General features: G+C 35.4%; 2 protein-coding genes across 2 annotated transcripts; both read left to right on the top strand.

Annotated features, from left to right (window-relative positions):
* On the top strand, positions 1-6,630 carry LOC112506323. Its single transcript, XM_025110332.1, has 4 exons — positions 1-425; positions 4,567-5,264; positions 5,624-6,529; positions 6,613-6,630. Exons 1-4 carry the CDS (start codon positions 68-70, stop codon positions 6,628-6,630), a joined length of 1,980 nt encoding a protein of 659 aa, XP_024966100.1. The 5' UTR covers positions 1-67.
* LOC112507647 lies at positions 6,611-12,868 on the top strand. The gene is made up of 15 exons (XM_025112303.1): positions 6,611-6,835; positions 7,094-7,384; positions 7,517-7,588; positions 7,745-7,825; positions 7,927-7,964; positions 8,051-8,138; positions 8,216-8,341; positions 9,557-9,754; positions 9,859-9,938; positions 10,051-10,123; positions 10,205-10,306; positions 11,026-11,131; positions 11,649-11,736; positions 12,074-12,250; positions 12,589-12,868. Exons 1-15 carry the CDS (start codon positions 6,638-6,640, stop codon positions 12,602-12,604), a joined length of 1,734 nt encoding a protein of 577 aa, XP_024968071.1. The 5' UTR covers positions 6,611-6,637; the 3' UTR covers positions 12,605-12,868.
* Positions 12,869-19,580: the final 6,712 nt, after the last annotated feature.

The following is a 19,580-nucleotide window of genomic DNA, read 5'->3' as shown; positions in this document are numbered from 1 at the left end:
GCCTAAAATCCCAAATCTCCCTGAAACCGAATCAACCTGCTTCCAACCTCAGATTCCGAATCAACAGATGGCGTCCCGGCTGCCCATTGATGACAACTCCAATACAAAATCGGAGGAAGGAACAATCGCATTCCACAAGAAGCGGGCTCGCCGTGTCAGCTTTGCAGAGAACACCTCTGTTCACATATTCGACCGTGATGAAGACTCCGGAACTCCATTGGATCGCAAGCCTCCTAATTCTCCAGCCTCTGCTGAACGCAATAATGAACCAAACCAGTTGTTCTGGAATGTGGAAGAGGATGATAATGATAACAATAACGAGGATGACGACATGGATGAACCCGGATCAAGGAGTCCCTTTTTGCGGTTGGTTGGGTCTCCATCCTCTGGTGGAAGTACCATTGGTTCTGCTAACTCCAACGATGGTCAGTTTCTTTTTCATGCTTCTAGTCATCTTCTTGCTTAGTTGGTCATCTTTTTCCTGATTCCCAATTTATAAGCTTCTACTTGGTTTAAGATAGACGATACCATTCTCTTTCAAATGAAAAGCGTACATTTGTAATATCAATGATGTTTAAGGATAAGTTTATGCTTAACGTTTCAACTTGACTAGTTGACTAGAATTTTACTTTGTTGGGGAATCTAGGTTAGTTGCGGTTGTAGAGCCCTGGATATATTCTTGGATCCTGAATATGGAATCGCTTTCCAAATAATATATTTCGACCTTAATTATGCCTTAGGTTAACATGAAATTAGTACCGGGATAATCCGGAAATTTCATACACAAATTAAGGCACAAACTCGTGTAATTGTACACAGTATTCTTTTTTGATTTCTGGATTCATGAACGATTTTTTCCATTTGCGTAAGTACTTTTATTGGCCACCATAGCAACACCACTAACATTCATCTTTATCAGTGCATTTACCTCCCTTTGCTGTTCTTCTTGAATCAACATTGCATATGCTTCTGCAATTACTGGTTAGGTTTCTTATGCAAAATCATTCCTCTTGTTGAAGCATAGCTATTTTTTAATCGTAAGAGAAATTGCATACGTTGCTGTCTATCAAGACGTTTCACCCAAACTTCAGCAGCCACACAATTACATCCTGGCAAATCATCGATGGATGCAAATGCATCCCAAGCTCTCTTCAATCTAGAGTAATAAGTAGTGACCAAATGACTTCCTTGAGCGATTTGATTCAATTCTTTCTGTGATTGAAAAATTAGTACCAGATATGATGGTGATCCATGTGATGTAATTGTTTCCAGATCGCTTTAGCTAATGTATAGTAGATCAATCCCTCAGAGATTTATGTAGTTACAGCGTTTAGGATCCATGTAATCACGATTGAATTCATCTCTCCCAATCTTCATAGGTTGGATCATTTTTTGCTGGTTCTTTAATTCTTCCGGTAACAAAACCCAGTCTGTTCTTGACTAGTAGGGCAATTGTCATAGCTCATTTCCAATTCCAGGTTCCACAATGTTTACCATCAAACTTCTATGATACAATCCTTGCTCCTGGATTATCATTGTGACTCAAAAACAATGGATTAGAATACGTTGAAGCATTTGAATTGCTTCCATTTGTATTTTTTCCAACAACAGTCAACAGATGCTTAATTAAGGCGTTTAGAAGACATGATTTCAATGATCAGGAAGAAAATAAAGATGAAAAGATTAGCTTCACAATAAGAACTGAAGATTCAAAGAGGATTCAAGATACGAGAACTGAAAATTGCTTTGATATCATGTGAACATACAGAGATTTTGAGGAAGAGAAAAATATGTTGATTACTTCTAATCGTACAAAATGAGACTAGGACAACCTATTTATACACGGGAAAAATAACAGATAACTAAAACTCCTACAACCTGCTAACTAATTAATCCAACCATAACAATATTTAAAAGTTACTCTTAACAGGTAAAGCCAGAGGAGCCACAATCGGAGGTGAGTCCAGAGGAGCCACGATCAGAGGCATCAGCGGCTCTGGTCATAGGACTTGGAATCTGAGAAAACTCAGAAGTAGCCCTTCAGAAGGACCAGAGGCAGCCTTCAGCCTTCAGAAATTCTGATTGTAAGGATAATAGGCTCTGAAGTCTGATCCAACACTTTGGGGCTGTTTCCAAATGCTTATCGCCAACCACAAGGTGGTGCCTAATTGGTTTGAGCTTGGCTCTAAAGGTCAAAAGTACCTGGAGGTCCCAGGTTCAAATCCAAGGAGGAATAAAAATCCTCTTGTGGCCACGGAGGTTCAAATGCGGTGACTCCGGGCTATCTGCAAAGCAGGTGGTCGCCCTGGGATTAGTCGGCTCGCATAGCGGGTTGGATATCCATGTTAATTAAAAAAAAATGCTTACCGCCAAGAAACATCACCCACACTTGCCTTATCGTGTAACATTCTCGGTCATCAAAATGGATTGTTGGTAAGAGTTTAGTAAACAGCCCCTTAGTCAAATTTCGACCAACTTTGTAGACTAAGTCTAGATAGAACCTTCTGATTTCACTTGTAATTTCCATTTTCCAAAACTTGGATTTTGGCAAGCGTTTCTCTTCATAAAATTCATAGAGGTTTCGGATCACCGCTAGGGGTGCTGCCTCCTTCACCTCCGCCTTCTGGCAGTACATTTGTGAGTGTGCACTTCGCACCTCCTAACTCACCTTGTTCTGCTTATCACCTTATCGATCTTAAGTAAATCACATTTACACCAAAGTCGATTGATGACACTAAGATCACCAACATATTTTTGGTAAAAAGTGTGGACTTTGTTTGATGAAGGGTTAAGCAAGAGATCTTGGTAGTCCAAAATAGACTGTATGATGACGATGCAGAACTGAAGCACACGAGTACATAACACAAGCTGTTAGCAAAAAATGATATTATTGCTGAATAGTTTTTAAGGTTACATATAGGATCAATTACATAACATGGTTCTTTTTTTGACAGGTTTGCCCAAAAATTCAAATTTTAAACCTACAACAAACGACATTTGTTTTCTAAGATAGAGGGTGATTAAGGGAAGCCCTGGCTTCATGAGATTTACATAAAAAAGAAATAAAATAAAACCAAAAAAACTTGAAATTTTAAGAAAACCTGAATCCCCAGATGATGAATTTTATGGCCCAGCGGTTGGGCCAAGTTGGTTTCCTCGGGCGTTTGGCTTGTTGAGACCTTTTTATTGGTTGATCATAGCCTCATAGGCTCCATAACTTCTTCTGAGTCCATAGTTACATCAGTTTGAAGTTTGTGTGTTTTCCAACTGGAGAAGAACTTGCCCTGAGTTCCCAGGATAGACAATCTCCCTAGATGGGTAATTTTTGCATGTATTTGCTATATTGGATCTCTTATAGATGGAAAAGGAGTTAGGGAGGTCAACCACATATGCATTATCGTTATTCATTAATCTTTTGAATCACTTGTGAGGACCATGCTTCTTTTGGGTTAGCCTGTACATCCCTATTGGGAACCGTTTCTTCCATAAGTACACCCTCAAGTCCTTCCTACCTTTAAATGTCTTCAAATGTTGGTATTTTTCTACTACTGCTATGTACTTGGCATTTGACTCCACAATTTTCTGTTAACCTCTTCATGAGTCTGTTGCATGTTTTCTACCAGCTTATTAGCATTGTTGTTAGTCTTTCCTGGCAAGTCTACTAAGTTCACCAATGCCGATTGGATTTGGTGTGTGCTTATAAACACTTGAAAGAGGTGTGGCTTCAATTGAGCTATATATAACACTATTGTAGGCAAATTAGGCATGAGCTAAGGTTGCATTTCACATTTTTGGCTTTTGCCCACATATGAAGCAGATCGTATTTGCCAATGTTCTATTGACCACCTCTATTTTTCAATCCGACTAAGTGGTACTGCTGAAACTGAGTTCTTCAATACCACCATAATGTTGGCCAAAAATGGGCTAAAAACTTGTTGCCTTGATTGGAAGTAATGGACATTGGAATGCTGTGTAGGCGTCCCCTTGTGACATATTTTACATTATAAATCCATGGGTTCTTAGAAGGCCTAGCACGGTGTCCATGCAGATGTCTTCCCATGGAATGGATGAAACCAGGAGAGCTATATAGAGGACCGTGTTATGAGTTGTGGCTAAAAATTTGTTTCCTCCATACTGGGCAGTCAATTGGGCAGAATGGCGGTGGTCGGGCCGCTACAAACTTGCAAAATCATGGTGGAATGTCGCGGTACCATTATTTGCGGTATGCTTGGTCGTTATTTGACTGTATCTGCTATTTCGATATCAAATTGCACTGTGAAATCCGCTATTTAGTTTTGGGTTTTTTGTAGTTATTTTTAAGGTTAGGAAGGGTATCAAATTGGTCCTATTGTGTCTTTTTCTGCTTATGGGAAACGATAACACACCTTGAAGATAGTAATTTGTTTGCGTAGATTATTGATATCATTAGCATCATTGATGAGGTAATTGTGTTCATCATGACTTCTTGTTTATCATCTCTCTTTTAGTTCAAAAATCCAGTATCTTCTCTACTTCAGTTCAAAATCCTGCTAACTTTCTTTTTCCGGAATAATTTTCTGTTTGCAGAAGATAATTTTTTTGGTCCTGTATCGGCAAGTTTCATTAGACGAGATATACTGGACTCTGCTGGCTCAGATGGAAATCATGATCAAACTATGGATTCAACAGCCTTTTCAATGCATTTTCGTAGCCTTGCTAGGTCGGACTCAGAAGCAGAATTGAAGACCTCAACAGGGGTTCACCTTTCCTTCGAGGAGAAGACCCCAACTCAGGATTTCATTCCCACAAATACAGGAACTCCAATGCGAATGACACTAGCTAAGAAGCCAAATTATCAGCCTTCTGATTCTACCTCCAAATCAAGCACTTGTTCTGAGTCGAATGATATGAGTATTGATGGAGAATATCATTACAAGTATGACTATGGAGAACTCTCTCCTACATCGGATGCACTCTTGGCAGAAGGCAATAAGGACCTCCATGTGATTGCCCCTTCTAATGATTCTATCTTAAAATCACCAAGAAACACTGAAACAACCAAGGAAGACGGGGCTAATTTCATGGATTTTAGTTGTGACAAAGATAAGGAAGGGAATATTACTCATGATATGGTCAATGAAATTGTTTCTTTTGAGCATAATGGGCTTGGTGTGGCCAATGATGGATCGAAATTTTCTCCTAGCAAGCAGATTGCATTAGGTGTATATTCCCACACATCCGACGCTGAGATTTCTAAATCTTTGTTGGTTGGTTCATCTATTTTGGTAAGGACCTGCAACCAATGAGATATGAAATTCATTTTTTATCGCTATTAATTTCATCCTTTTGCTTGTTTATCCCTGAATGTTAGCTTGTGAATTCTTGCTTCTTGCAGTGTGGCCTGCTCTCCCTTTATCACCTTCTCTCGTTTTTATGATATGCTTGCCAAAATGACATGTACAGTGAGGGGCAAATGGGGCTGCTTTATGGCTGAATGATGCAGCCCCATCTCATTCATGTCTACGACTACACCCCAGAATGTCAAATGTTGGGATCTCATTATATAATTTAAGTTTCCTGCTGAATGGCTCCATCAAATGTATTTGGTTATTTCCCTTACTTTTGAAGTTCTGATTCATTGTAGGCTACCCCTATTGCCATGACCAAGGATCTTGTCAAAGATGCATTTCAGATAAAGTCAAGTTTGGACTTCTCTGCTACCAGTCAAGGGAATCATAATCCTAAAAACACAATTTATTTAGGTGATGTTATAGGAAAGGAAGAGAAATCACCTTTTGTACGGTCAGTTAACTCTTTAACTGATAAGCCAAGTCACATACGTTTACATGGCGTTAGTCCATCTAAATCACCATCGGCTGTGACTTCTTCCTATAATCGTTCAAGTGTTTTTGTAAGAACAGAACTTTCGAAACATGGTGGGAGTGTTGCATCCATGCAGAAAAGCATTTCTAAACTCAGAATGCTCGAGGCTTCTCCCTTTTCTGCTGCTTTGAATGCTAGACTTGAAGATTCAACGAAAAAAAGATCCGTAGTTTGCCCATCTAAGATGACTCCTTTGTATACTTTGTTGGGGAAAAACGACAAACCTCTCCTACTCAATCGTATGAATGATATCATGCAATCATCATCTGCTGCTCAGAAGAAGAGAGAAAGAGTAAGTTTAATAAACATGGATGATATTGGGTTAGAGACACCAAAGAATGGTGTCTCTGCGACTCATATGCGAAATTTTGTCAATGTTGCATCACCGATGTTGATACCATCTGAAAGCACATGGTTTAAAGAAAAGTTGCCGACTGATCTCTTGTCATCGGCAGATATCATATATGGTTATAAAGATAATAAAAGCGAAGTTAGTTTACCTCAAAATTTAGGTTATTCTCCACAGAAAAAGTTAAAGATTGTGAATGCATCAGAATTCAAAAGCAGTCCTTTGAGAGATGCAAAACAATTTACCAAGCATAATGAGCCAGTAAAGCTTGTGCCAAGTCATGTTGCAGGGTCAGGGGAAAAGGAAAATGTCACTAATGCAAGCCTTTCTACTACGGCTGCTGATCGGACGGATGCCGATCGGACGGATGCCTTGTACATTGAGGAGATAGAAAAATCTAGTCCAATAATCTCCATTGAAAAGGAAATGGTGGATAGCAGAGAGGTTTTTCTTAATGATGTTCGTTTTAATTCAGAAATGAAAGAGAACTCCACAACCTTATTGAAGGACGTAGAACGTGAGAAGTTTCAACGTAACTTTACGGGAAGTGAAATTGCCAGGGGAGAGGTGAAAAGACCCTCTCTGGCTTTGCATGAAGGAACAGATAAACAATCTTGTCAGAAGGTCAGTGCCCATTGTTTTTTTACTAAGCACTCTCACAAGCATTAAGAAGTTCAGCAATTATATAGTCATGCAAGGGTGTTGCATTGAGTCATCCTATCATTCCATGCAGTATTTTATGCCGTAATTCGACTATGCAAAGTCTGTTACCTTTACAATTTGGAAGTGGTTAGTCTGGGCTTTTTTTTTTAACTTGATGAAATGCACCAAGCACTTATAATTGTTGAAGTTAGTCTGATTCTTGTAGTATATGGTGTTCAGAATTTGCATGATCAGTTTTGTCAAAGTCCCCCGAGTAAAACACCATACAATGTGTTGCATGATGACAATGTTGATTCTCAAATGGAGGAAAATGTGCCGTCTCCCAGTCCCCATCGTTTATCCATTGGAGATGTAATCTCTGACCGGCAAACAGAAGCTGATGCTGGGATGGTTGAGAAAACTGCTAGAACTCATAGGAGTCCAAATCTCGGAAGAGGTTATGTAGGCCCTGAACTCTCAAGTGACAATAGGATATCGACGATTAGGCACAATCTTAAACATCCAACTGAGGTATGTTGTTAGCTGCTTCTCTTTGTTGTTAATTCTTGCATGGCTTTTCATGCTCAGAGAGGAAAAGCCACCTTAAGTAAGAGACCGATTTTCAGGTTTGAGTTAATTTTTATTTGCGATTCTGTTTTGCAGATAAATGCAATACTCTCTAAAGAAATGAGGGAACTTCTATCTCAATCAGTTGATAAGTTTAGTTTGCATTCGGTATGATTCTTTATCCTATTATATTCTGTTCTACAACTTTTGGCTTAGTAAAATAAGGTTAAACATGGTTCACGAAAGTAATTGTCTTGGCTGTACGATAATTGCTGCTGAAGTTGCTTTCATCCATTTCTGTTGATATTTAGTTTGTTTATGCAGATTGATCGTTTGACAGGCATTGTTGAGCAGCTTCTGAGGTCAAAAACATATCAGCTTTTCTCTGAAGAAATCCAGTCTCAGGTTAGAAAGCTAATAGATTTATTTTGACATTGTGGTTGATTATCATATTTGCAACTAGTTTGTTACCTGCTAAAACTAAGATCATTTTTTGATATATACAGAAGAGTGTAGATGCCAGTAAGTATATTCGAGATAACAGGTAATATCACTGCTTCTCTTGTGATGTCGAGTTCCTTTCTGCATGTCCTGAACTTCAGTATGAATGATAACAAATGGGAAATGCAGAGCCCCAGAAATGAAAATGCTCTTGTGCCAATTTGTGCATGAGAAAGCAAAGTTGCAGCTACTGCATGTGAAGCGGGAGAGGTTACTGGTATTTAGTACTCTCATTTATCTAGCTTTACAAATGTCTTTCTTCTATAACCCTTCTTGATTCTGTTTATTGTGTAGAGAAGGGTGAAATCACTTGCCTCTGGAATAATGGAGTCTGAAGTATATAGGTTAAATGTTCCATCACAAGAATCTGCAGATGTTCATTGCGAGTCCTTGTCAGTCAATATGAAGGACCTTCAAGAGGTACCAGACCCAAATCTTCCCCCCTCTTCAACCCCTTGGTATACAGAATGTGCCTTTGTAAAATGTGTGGAAATCTAGCTTTAATTTACTAATTAATCCTATTCTTAGGGCTGTTTGATTGGTTTTCCCTCTTTGTGTGGGAGGGTTTTTACATAAATAGGAGCATATTTTTTAACTGGGAAGGGTATGTTTGGAAAAAAACTTGGCTTTCTGCATAAAGCTCCCCCTATAAGCTTAATGAATAAACCCCTTTCTATATCATTAAGCCATTACCAGATAGTCATGTATAGCCGACTGCATAAGCTGTAATTCCTGTTAAGCTCGTTAAGCTGCTAATAAACAAACTCTTTAGTGAAATATGTGGGCATCTAGCTCTAATATAATAATTAATCCTATCATTTTTTATTCCTGAGCACCACAAGTATCTTTTACATCTCTTTCAGAACATAATGGATTTTTTTAGAATATTTGCAGTACCCAAAGTACATTGGATAACTATTAACTGACATGTCAGTTTCGCATGGGTTGTTGAAGTTCACAGCCTTATTCTGAAATTTGATTTCATAGAATCCAAATACTAGGGGAAAACTGCTAGTTTGTGTATATTTATTGAAGAAGTTATTTTTTTTGGTGTCAAAATAAATATTCATCTATCTGTCTTGTGCCGAACTGTTACTGTATGGATTATATTTGCTCATGCAATTTGTTTTCAGTTTCCCTTCTTGCATTAATATATTTCTGTATCACTAGATGCCTGTTTTGGGATGACGTGAGGTGGTGTCAAGCAATTAGAAATGAGATGCTGAGTATAGCTTAAATACTATGGCAATTAAATATGTTTCAATCTTTCAGTTGTAGAACTTCTGCCAACTGATTGTTTCTTTTTCTCATTTCGTAAGTTTTTAGTTGTTTAGAAACATAATGCTTCCAAATGCTAATCACACTCCATATATATTTTTTCCTAGATATTAAAGTGGTCATTTACACTGTTATATGAGTGCAAATTTATTAAGACACTAGTTTCACATGCAACCCATACTGACCTTATTGAAATCAGATTTATTGCATTTCTATATCTCTAAAGCATGTTATACTAACAAGCCATTGCATCTCCGTTTTGTTATTTCTTTTGAACTCGTGTAAATATTGTGAACTGCGAGTTTTTAGACAGAAGAAAAAAAGTTTGGTTGCTTACCCTGTATTTGGCCTGTGCAGAGCCAAAGTGACAGTGACAACGTGACTTCAATGGAACAGGCAATAGATCATATTGATGGAAGAATTGCAACGATGACCAAATCTTTTCACAAGTCATGTAAAATTAAAGGAGAACCCAGTTCCACGGGCACTATTACATTTGTCAATAATTATCTGATGAAGCAAGCATGCTGCCAGATGATAAGGAAGGATTTGCAGGTTTTTTTTTACTTAATTTACTAGTGGCATGCGATTTTGTTAGATGATGCTGTTCAGTTGATAAACTTTTCTTTATCTCCCAAATTCTCGCTCCCCACTTGCAGCTTTGGGCCGTGGACAATCTTGAGAATAAGAACGGTTGCCACAGTGTTGTTCTCAATTACCTCAACCTGATGACTCAAAGGTTCCTTGCGAACACTTATTCTTTTCTTATTATCCAGATTCAGTTGTCTGAAAATGTATATTTTGCTCGTATTCCTGTTAAATATTGTATCTCCAATTTATCGGTTTTGCAGGCTTACAGTCAATGCTGTTCCAGTCCCAAGCATTTCCATTTTGCATACATTAAATAACGTAAACATCAGCAAGGTATAATAGATATATTTGTAGATGCACATCCCCATATAGTTTTTCGTATACTTGCCTAATTCTACATCCTTTTTCATGTAGACTTTTAAAGATATGGATGCTTTCACTGCATTTAGATTTGTCTTCAGTACTGAAATAATGCAGAAGCATGTTAGTGCTACAAGTTTGGCGCAAGAAACTCAAGTAAGGGGATGTTTGATTTCAACTTAATACTAAATTACTAATAGTTGTGCTTAACTCGGTCAGCTACGATTTTTTCTAAAATTACCCTTGCCCTACAAGTTTTTATCCCACATCTCATTAAAGTTAAATTGTCTACAGTTTACTAGCAAATGCATAAATTCAAAACTGTAACAAGACAATGATGTTGAATTGTTTCGAGTATATTTTAATTATTAAGTATTATGTGATGAACTCGAGGAATTTATATTATTTATGTTATTTTAAAAGTTCATAATTTGTTTGGCATTCAGAAGAGTTATCAAACAATTAATTTTTATATAGACAAAAGGTTAAAATGGTAATTTTTGTTATTCAGACTATTTATTCAAGACAAAATTGAACTGCAATTTATCTTAATTCATTTACGGACAACTTAATAGATACATGGCTTAATGGGAACAAGGAAATGAAACAGGCCCCAAGTATCTTGAGGTTAAGTACATAAATAGACGAACGAGACGAACAAAAGTGAAATCATATTCATTACTTGGGATTTCTTCAGCTCAAAATCTTTGATGCTTGGGATTTTTGATGTTCTATGACAACAATTAGCAAGAAGCTGATCATTTAGCTCTCATTAGTAATATGTACTTAAAATCATGTAAGTGTAATTTTCTTTGTTCTGGCAACAAGTTGAAACATAAACCTACAAATTTTTAATCTGCGTACTGTTTCTGCAGGTGACTGGCTCTTGTTTGGGCAATTTGTTAGATGTGGTGACCGAGATACAACTTGCGAGAATAGAGCTTAAAAACCTGATTTCTACACGATTTTGCAAACCCCTAGGTAATGTATATCCACCTACGTGTTCTTGCATCCTAGCTCCATTGCTCTGACATTGAGGTTTAGCTCAATCATTGAAGAGTGAGCTAAAGTTGGCAGGGAGGTTCAGATGAGAATGACAAAAAAGTTGAGAATATGGGGATGAATCTCAACCGTTAGATGAGATGATCCAAGGGCTGTGATTAAGAAGGTGGTTACAACCTTTTTTTAAAACAAAAAAGAATTTCCCCATTTTAGTCGGAAATAGGAGAAATATAACCAAAATGAAGCCAAACAAATTTAAGCACTTTATTCTTTTTAACTGTTTGTACTTCATCTATTTTTTGTCATCCTCATTTGAAACTGCCCATACTCTTTGGTGAGCTTCTATGGCCTGAAAGCTAGAATAAACTCGCTCTCTCTTTCCATAAGATCATATATTCTTCTCTTCTACTTAATTTTCTTTTAATTTGTTATTCAGCCATTAGGAAACTCTTACGTTAGTATCAAACTAACTCAAAATTGATTTCTTGACTTGCAGCTGAACAACTTGAACTGGAGCTCTGTTTCTTTGATTCAAAACATCACAGGAAGGCAACAGTGACTTTAGACACCTCATGTTTGAGAAGGTGTATTATGTCTACGAGTCTATTATTTGACATTAGAAATTGATGCTTATTTATTTGTGTAATTTATTCTGGCTGAACTATACATGTCATGGGGCAGGTTCAAATGAGAACCGTGGATCTTCTGAGAACCTGAGAACCAACTATTCATACTTGTCATGATGAATGTCGTGATGGATATTCATGATATAAAAAATATTCATGATTATTCATCATGAATAATACATGAAATAGTTGTTTCCTATGTTCACAAAATATTTATGGTTCTTATTTGAAGTTTTCCCCTTGTATGTCGCTTGCAATATTTAGCTTCCTGACTTGGTTAAGCAAACCTTAACAGGGGTACCTATCCGTCGGAGATCACTCCATCTCAGATTGACATTGCAATCGATGAGCCACAAAGTTCTGAATCACTCAAGATTGAGATAGCAGCAGCATTGCAAGATCTTAAAGTGGGATATTTAAGGATTCAACAGCTCTGTAGGTGCATTTCCAAGTTAATCAGCTCTCCAATCAGGTAAATACTAAATAATATAGCTCAAGAGCACACCATCTTTCTTGTTAGACTAGAGGATAGCAAAAACTTGTATGATTGACACAGGTAACTATCATTTCATTAAATCAATGATCCAAGTTTTTCACCATCTTTCATGATGAAGCAGCACACTTGTAGAAAAAATGTAATTATTACATTTTTTAATCAACTAAATGATGATTATACCCTTGATAATAACGAGTAATGAATCTTTTGATCTCATATTGAAGGGTAGATTGGAAAGTAGAAACTTATTTTCAGAAGTCATTTATTTTTGGACAAACTAAAACAGAAATATGAACACTTACAATAATATGCAGGTGGGTTGGACAATGAACCACCATGACACAATGCAATATGCACCCCTACAGTTTACAAACCAACTATGAGGCTAAACCAGTGGGGATTGGTTCCAATAGTGGTGTAAAGTGTAGATAGTAGGAAGAAAGGAAAACCAGAGTTGGTGACCAATTGAACAAGTGTTTAGTTGGTGTGTAGTCAACTTGACACTCACTTGATGATAAGCTTTTGGAATTTTAATGGAAAGGCATGAATCTTGGGGATCAGATTCACATGAAACCATCTTTTCTTTTTCTTTTTTGTAAATGTATTTGTCATCAACCCATTTTTGCTTGTTTACAACTTAAGTTTAATTAAATTTAGAGCTTATTTGGTTAACTATACATGATTGTTTGGTAATAGCTTTAACTTATTCAGTAAGCTTATACTTTATACAGAAAACCAAGTTTTTTTTGTTCAAATGTGTCTTTTCTAATTAAAAAATATGCTCCATCCATCTATGAAAAAAACTTTCCTAAACAAAGTCAAAAACATTTTCTATCTATACAAATAGATTAATCTATATTAACAATTTTATCTACACATGACTTAATAGAAAACAATGAAACATCGGCTTTCTTCATTCTATTCCATGTATAATCTATTCTCCTTTTATGTTAAAAGTTGTTTTTATAGAGTTATTTATTAAACTAAGGGGTTGTTTACTAAACGCTTACCTGGTAAGTGTTTATCGAGTAAATTTCTTTATTTGATGAACATGACAAGGGTCAAAAACTTTACCCGGTAAGAGCAATAAAAAAAATTGAGAGTTTTACTTGGTAAGTGAAGGTGACGACTCTTACCGGGTAAATTGTTGCATACGCTACCATTTTAATGTACTACAATTTTACCCAATAAAATAAATTATAGTGTTAACTCTTAACGGTAAATGCTTACCGGGTAAGCATTTAAGTAAACGACCCCTAAGCCAAAATCCGAGGGTTTCATTGCAAAATAAACAATTATTTAGACTTCTACACAGTAAAAATAAATTCATATATGGTTTATTTAAACTTTTATATAAAAATTTTACAAATAATAATGGATAGCATTCATCCAATGTTTAACTTCAAATGTAATTTTAAAAAATTCAAATCAATTATCTAATCATAATAATAATTAAAAACGTAATTATACAATAAAACACTCTTAACAACTGTACCCGCTACAATTCAATTATCTATATTATATCATAAAGCATTTGACAAAAACTCTTAAAAACCATTTTTTATATATAAAGTACTGTTTATTGATGTATATTACTTAAAATTCAAGATTATAAGTAAACTATGTATAAGTACAACTTACTAAAGCTCTATGTAATAATGCATAAGTACAACTTATTAAAACTCTATATTTGAATTCGTATAACTAATTGCAAATAAACATAATCAAATATAATTAGGATAATCACTGTGTTATAACACTATACTTAATTATTACCTTTATAAAAAATTATATTATTAAATCAAAAAAAGTTATTTCGTTATTAAACTTAAATTAAATTATAATAGAAAAAAATGAATTAAAGAAATTACACAACAAAACAAGAACTTTTAAATAATTAATTTGATACTAATATATATATATATATATATATATATGTTTAAAAAAAAAATTAAGATATCTTCAAATTTATATTTTATTCAAAAATAAAAACATTATCGTTTTTCTCAAAACCACATAAAACAATATTATAACATCGACAGAGGACAAAATAAAACAAAACATTAAAATCAAAATGTATTTCGCTGCATTGCACAAACACCCTTTTAGTTATATATAAATAGACCATTTTTTCTAACTTTGTGTCAGAATGTACGGGTCAAGGAACAGTCTCAGGTAGACAGTCTCTATAGGACACTTATTATAATAAAAATATTCAAAGAAGATGATGAAAAAGTTTGTTTCTGAAACTAGAATAAACACAAAGTTTATATTTGTACGATTGCTGATCAATATTTCATTGTCTCATAATAAATGTTTACAATAAAAATGATACATAGTTTTGAAAATGTGTAATTATTACATTTTTTAAATAATAAATAACACTTTACCATTGATGACAGAGAAAACCTATTTTTAAAAATGGAAACTTATTTTAAAATAAATAAAAATTAAAATACAGACACTTAATTTAGAACAAAAGGAGTAGTTTTTATATATATTAAATAAATATTTTATCAAATAGTAGAAGTAAAATAAGATTTTAACTACAAAACTTTATAATGACTTGGGATCATGTGAGACCAATGATTTTTCGTTAGACCCGTAAGACCAATTCTCAACCTTTGGATTAGATCTACAATATGAACATTTATAATCACAAAATTGCTACGAGACTTCTCAATAATCACAAAATTACCACCGTGCAACTTTAGACCGTTAGATCATTAGCTTATAAAGTTGATCAATGAACATAAATTGGTCTTACGGGTTTCAGGAAAAACTTTTGGTCTCATATGAACCCAACCCACGTTATACTTATTCTAAATTGAGTATAAAATAAAAAATAACTAAATTAAATTATTATTTTAAATATGTAGTTTATACAATATATAATACATTTATTGTCTATACAATTAAAGTAAAAACCAAGGAGAAATAAAAATCCCCCTGTGACCACGGAAGTTCAAATGCGGTGACTCCGAACTATCTGCAAAGCAGATGATCGCCCTAGTCGGCTCACATAGCGAGTTGGATATCCAGGTTAATAAAAAAAAAGAAGTAAAAACTCACAAACTCGTTTTAACTTGAGTCTATTGTGATCGATATTCAAAACGATCTATTTTACCCATAAGAATTATATTTAAAAAGCGTATAAGTTTACTTATGAAGGAAGGAGGTGAGTTTTGTCGTCTTAAATGAAGTCGTTCTCGGAGGGCCAAACCTTAATCCTAATCTTAATCATAAAGACATCAAATCATGATTGCGTAGTCTTTTCAACAAACCTTTTCCTATCATTTTGAAAGAGACGTGTTTAGCCTTGCATCGTTTATTTCCGGGCATCTTCATTAGATATTTTAGAGAGAAAAAAAAATCAAAATTTAAATACATTAAAATTTAATAGCTTTTCATTTTGGAGATTACATTATATTATTGAAATATTTCATATATTTAATAAAATATTAATTTTATTTTTCTAAACATTCAATTTTAGTATTTATTATCGATGAAAATATAATACGGCAATTTTGACTTCTACTCTATAAAATTATGTTATTGCATAATTTAGTACTTGTTTTTTCTATAAATTATATATTTAGGCTTCGTTTGATTTGTAGGATTGTTTTTTAAGGATTTGAATTTCATGGAGGGATTTGGATTGTAATGAATTTGAAATCATTGGTGTGTTTGATTTGTAGAATTTGGAATGAAATTGGATTTCACTATTTATAAATAATTTATGGAAAAAGTTATATATAATTATAAAAATAATTGAATTACATTTTTATTAATCAATTATTACAAAACAAATGTTTTTAACATTTTTTTAAAACCTTATTGCATATAGTCCTACGAAATCCCGAGCATTCCCTAATGATTTCAAAATCCTATGTTTGAAGGATTTCAATTAAATCTTAAGATTTTAAATTCGGACAATCCAACAAAACAAACATGAGATTGGAATAGATTTGAAATACAAATCCCCTCAAATCAATTTCATTCCTTCAAACCAAACGGGACCTAACGATTTCAAAATCCTATGTTTGAATGATTACAATTTCAGACAATCCAACAAACTAAACATGAAATTGGAATGGATTTGAAATACAAATCCCCTCAAATCCATTTTATTCCTTCAACCCAGACGGGATCTTAATCTATGATGTTTAAAACGTATTTGTATACCATGTCATTTCTAATAAATAAATAAAAGGTAAAATGAGCATGTTGAATAATAAATGAAACTATTTACTTTTTTATTTTTATATTTAAACATATAATATATTGAATATAACTAAAAAACTATTACTAAAATAAATAATATATGAGAATGTAACCCAAAAAGTGGATCCGTCCTAATAGCTCCAAATAAATTAAATACGTGCATTATTTCAACCAATCGGTAGTTGATAGTACAGGCCGCGCAATTCATAATAATATGTCTACTAAGCATATCTTGAGTTGGTGCGGAAATGAGATCTCCAGATCCAATGTCGCATTCATTAAAGATTTATGATACATGTATAGGAACACATACATGATCCGTCACTACAAAAAGGATAAATCATTGGTATGGAAGTAGATGTAGCTTTTCCTCCAGGCAAAATGCCTACTCAAAAAAAGAAATAAGAAAAGTTCATTCGTTGATTTCAAAGCGGGCTTGCTCTAGCTTCTTTAGGGGTTATTACATTTGGGCTGCGTTTGGTGTATGGGGCGGGATAGAATTCATTATCCCATGTTTGGCGTAACATGGGACATAACAAGAACTCAATGTCCCACGTTTGATGCGACATGAGACATGGATAAGAACTAGGACAAGGTGGGATAACATGAGACAAAATAAACTTTTTTCTTGTTCCACCAAAATAAGTGGAATAAGATGAGACAAAAATGAGACATGAACTAAAATATTACTAATCTACCCTGATTTGATATGTAACATTAATATGGTATTTGTTTTAATGTCATCACCGCTAGTTTCGGCGGCCGCCATCACTGGCGGTCATAGTCGACCACCTCCACCTCCACCTCCTCTTCCACTACAATAACATCCTCCACCACCTCTACAACTACCGTCCACCATCGTCTATTGCCACCTCTACCACAGTTGACCACTGACCACTATCGTCCATTGCCACCACCACTACTGTCATTGATCAGCTATAACTCTCTTCTACTACAACAACCTCCTCCATCACCTCCGCTACAATTTCGTATTTCGAAGAGAAATGCCTAGAAAAAATAAAAAATCGTGGTGAGCTATTTTTCCGCAGGACCTCCCTTACAGTATCGTCACCGCAGTAGAGTTTAATTCTCTTAGGACCCATTTTAACAAATGAATTAATTAAGTCCAAATTTTGAAAAGATGAATAAACAGGTTTATATAAAAAAAATGCTATAAATATTCCGAAAGAGGCTAATATTTTGTGATGAACGTACAGGAAAACCTTCTTTGGATTTGCCCCTATGAAATGAGGCATGGAAGGGAGCCACTACGAAAAAGTTCCGGGAGTTCGAGATTATGCAGGATTATACACGAAAGATCCTTTTTTGGCTCTCTCTTTAGCCCTATGTCTCTTATCCAGGTTCGTCCTCGGAGGGTGAGTCAGGGCCTAAAATCAGGCCGAAAGGCATAGTCGATGGACAACATATGAATATTTTCAGCCGAATTCGATTGAAGAAGATCCGAATCACGCTCATTGATAGAGTAAGCACCGTAAAGATCAATTAGCGAGGTTTTGGGCCGCCGCCAGCGTTCATCCTGAGCCAGGATCGAACTTTCCAACCACCATCGGTCATCGACTACCACTGTCCATTGCCACCTCTACAACCACCATCGATCATCGACCACCAATGTCCATTATCACCTTTAATGGACATTGGTGGTCGGTGATCGATGGTGGTTGTAGAGGTGGCAATGGACAGTGGTAGTCGATGACCGACGATGGTTGGATTATCACCTCTACAACCACCACCATCCATTGCCACCAATACTACCATTGTTGGCCATCTTCAACTTCTCCTCTACCATAACTACCTCCTCCATGACCTCCACAACCACCGTCCATTGCCACCTCTACAACCACAATCGACCACCGACCACCACCGTCTATTGCCACCACCACCGTCTATTGCCACCACCACCACCATCACCATTAGCCACCTCCATCTCCTCCTCTACAGCAACAACCTCCTCCATGACCTCCACAACCACCATTGACCACCTACCACCACCGTTCATTGTCATCTCACCTTCACCACCACCACCACCACTTTTACTACATTGGCCACAACTACCTCATCCACCATTGTCAATCACCACCACCACCACAATTCACCATCTTCACGTCCTCCACAACCACTATTGCCTCAACCTCCATAATTACCGTTGGCCATCAACCATCACCGCCATCACCACTACTACTGTCAGCCACCACCATCTCTACCATAACCAATACTACCTCCACCACCATTACTACTACTACCATCATTTATATCAAAATTTTCATTCAAATTCGGTACCATTATATATGTATGCATTCATTATATGTAGAATATGTAAAAATATTTATAAATTAAATTCTTTACTTATTTACTTTATTTGTTTTAATTATAACTATTATATAATATTTAAAATTATCAAATAACTTTTGGGGACAACTTGTCTAGTTCTGTTTCATCTAGTACTAGTCGTACCAAACACCAGACATACATGATCTGTCCACTCCTGTCCCGTCCAGTCTTACCCTATTGTTTTGTTCTGTTTTGTACTGTACAGTCTTGTCCAATCATGTCTGCATACCAAACGCTACATTGACTATATTTTAATGGATTTTTTTGTGGTTGGTTTATTTTAATTTTCTCTATCTAATATTTTCAAAATAGAACATAATAAAACATAATCCAATTCGTAATAAATATTATAAATTGAAATTGCCTCTTCTATGAATAAAAAATTTTCATGCAATCATATAATTCACTTGTATATATATAGATATAGGGTTGGGATCACGTGAGACCCGTGATACCACTATTTTATACTTGAAACTTCACAGCAAAATGCTGTGAAGGTAAAAAAACGAACCTTCAAAACAAAAACATTGTGAAGGTTACCTTTACAACGTTTTGCTGTGAAGTTTCAAGTGTAAAAAAATGGTCTCACGGGTATCACGAAAACATGTTGATCTCACGTGATCAATGCCTTATATATAGACAGAAAGAGTCAGGTTCATACGAGAAAACAAATTAAATTATAAAACAAGAATACGGCTTAATCACATATGATTCACGGGACTTTAACGACGAC

Source organism: Cynara cardunculus, assembly GCF_001531365.2.
Source record: "Cynara cardunculus var. scolymus isolate 2C chromosome LG 2, CcrdV1, whole genome shotgun sequence".
NCBI lineage: Eukaryota > Viridiplantae > Streptophyta > Magnoliopsida > Asterales > Asteraceae > Cynara > Cynara cardunculus.
Note: the sequence above shows the minus strand (reverse complement) of the source record. Positions and strands in the feature narration are given on the sequence as shown.

Excerpts from the sequence above, each read along its gene's own strand:
- LOC112507647 (XM_025112303.1), top strand. The coding sequence starts at position 6,638 with ATGGTGGATAGCAGAGAGGTTTTTCTTAATGATGTTCGTTTTAATTCA. Across the intron at positions 7,385-7,516 it reads ATCTTAAACATCCAACTGAG|ATAAATGCAATACTCTCTAA; the intron begins GTATGTTGTTAG and ends TCTGTTTTGCAG. Across the intron at positions 8,139-8,215 it reads TGAAGCGGGAGAGGTTACTG|AGAAGGGTGAAATCACTTGC; the intron begins GTATTTAGTACT and ends TTTATTGTGTAG.
- LOC112506323 (XM_025110332.1), top strand. The coding sequence starts at position 68 with ATGGCGTCCCGGCTGCCCATTGATGACAACTCCAATACAAAATCGGAG. Across the intron at positions 426-4,566 it reads TTCTGCTAACTCCAACGATG|AAGATAATTTTTTTGGTCCT; the intron begins GTCAGTTTCTTT and ends TTCTGTTTGCAG. Across the intron at positions 5,265-5,623 it reads TGGTTGGTTCATCTATTTTG|GCTACCCCTATTGCCATGAC; the intron begins GTAAGGACCTGC and ends GATTCATTGTAG.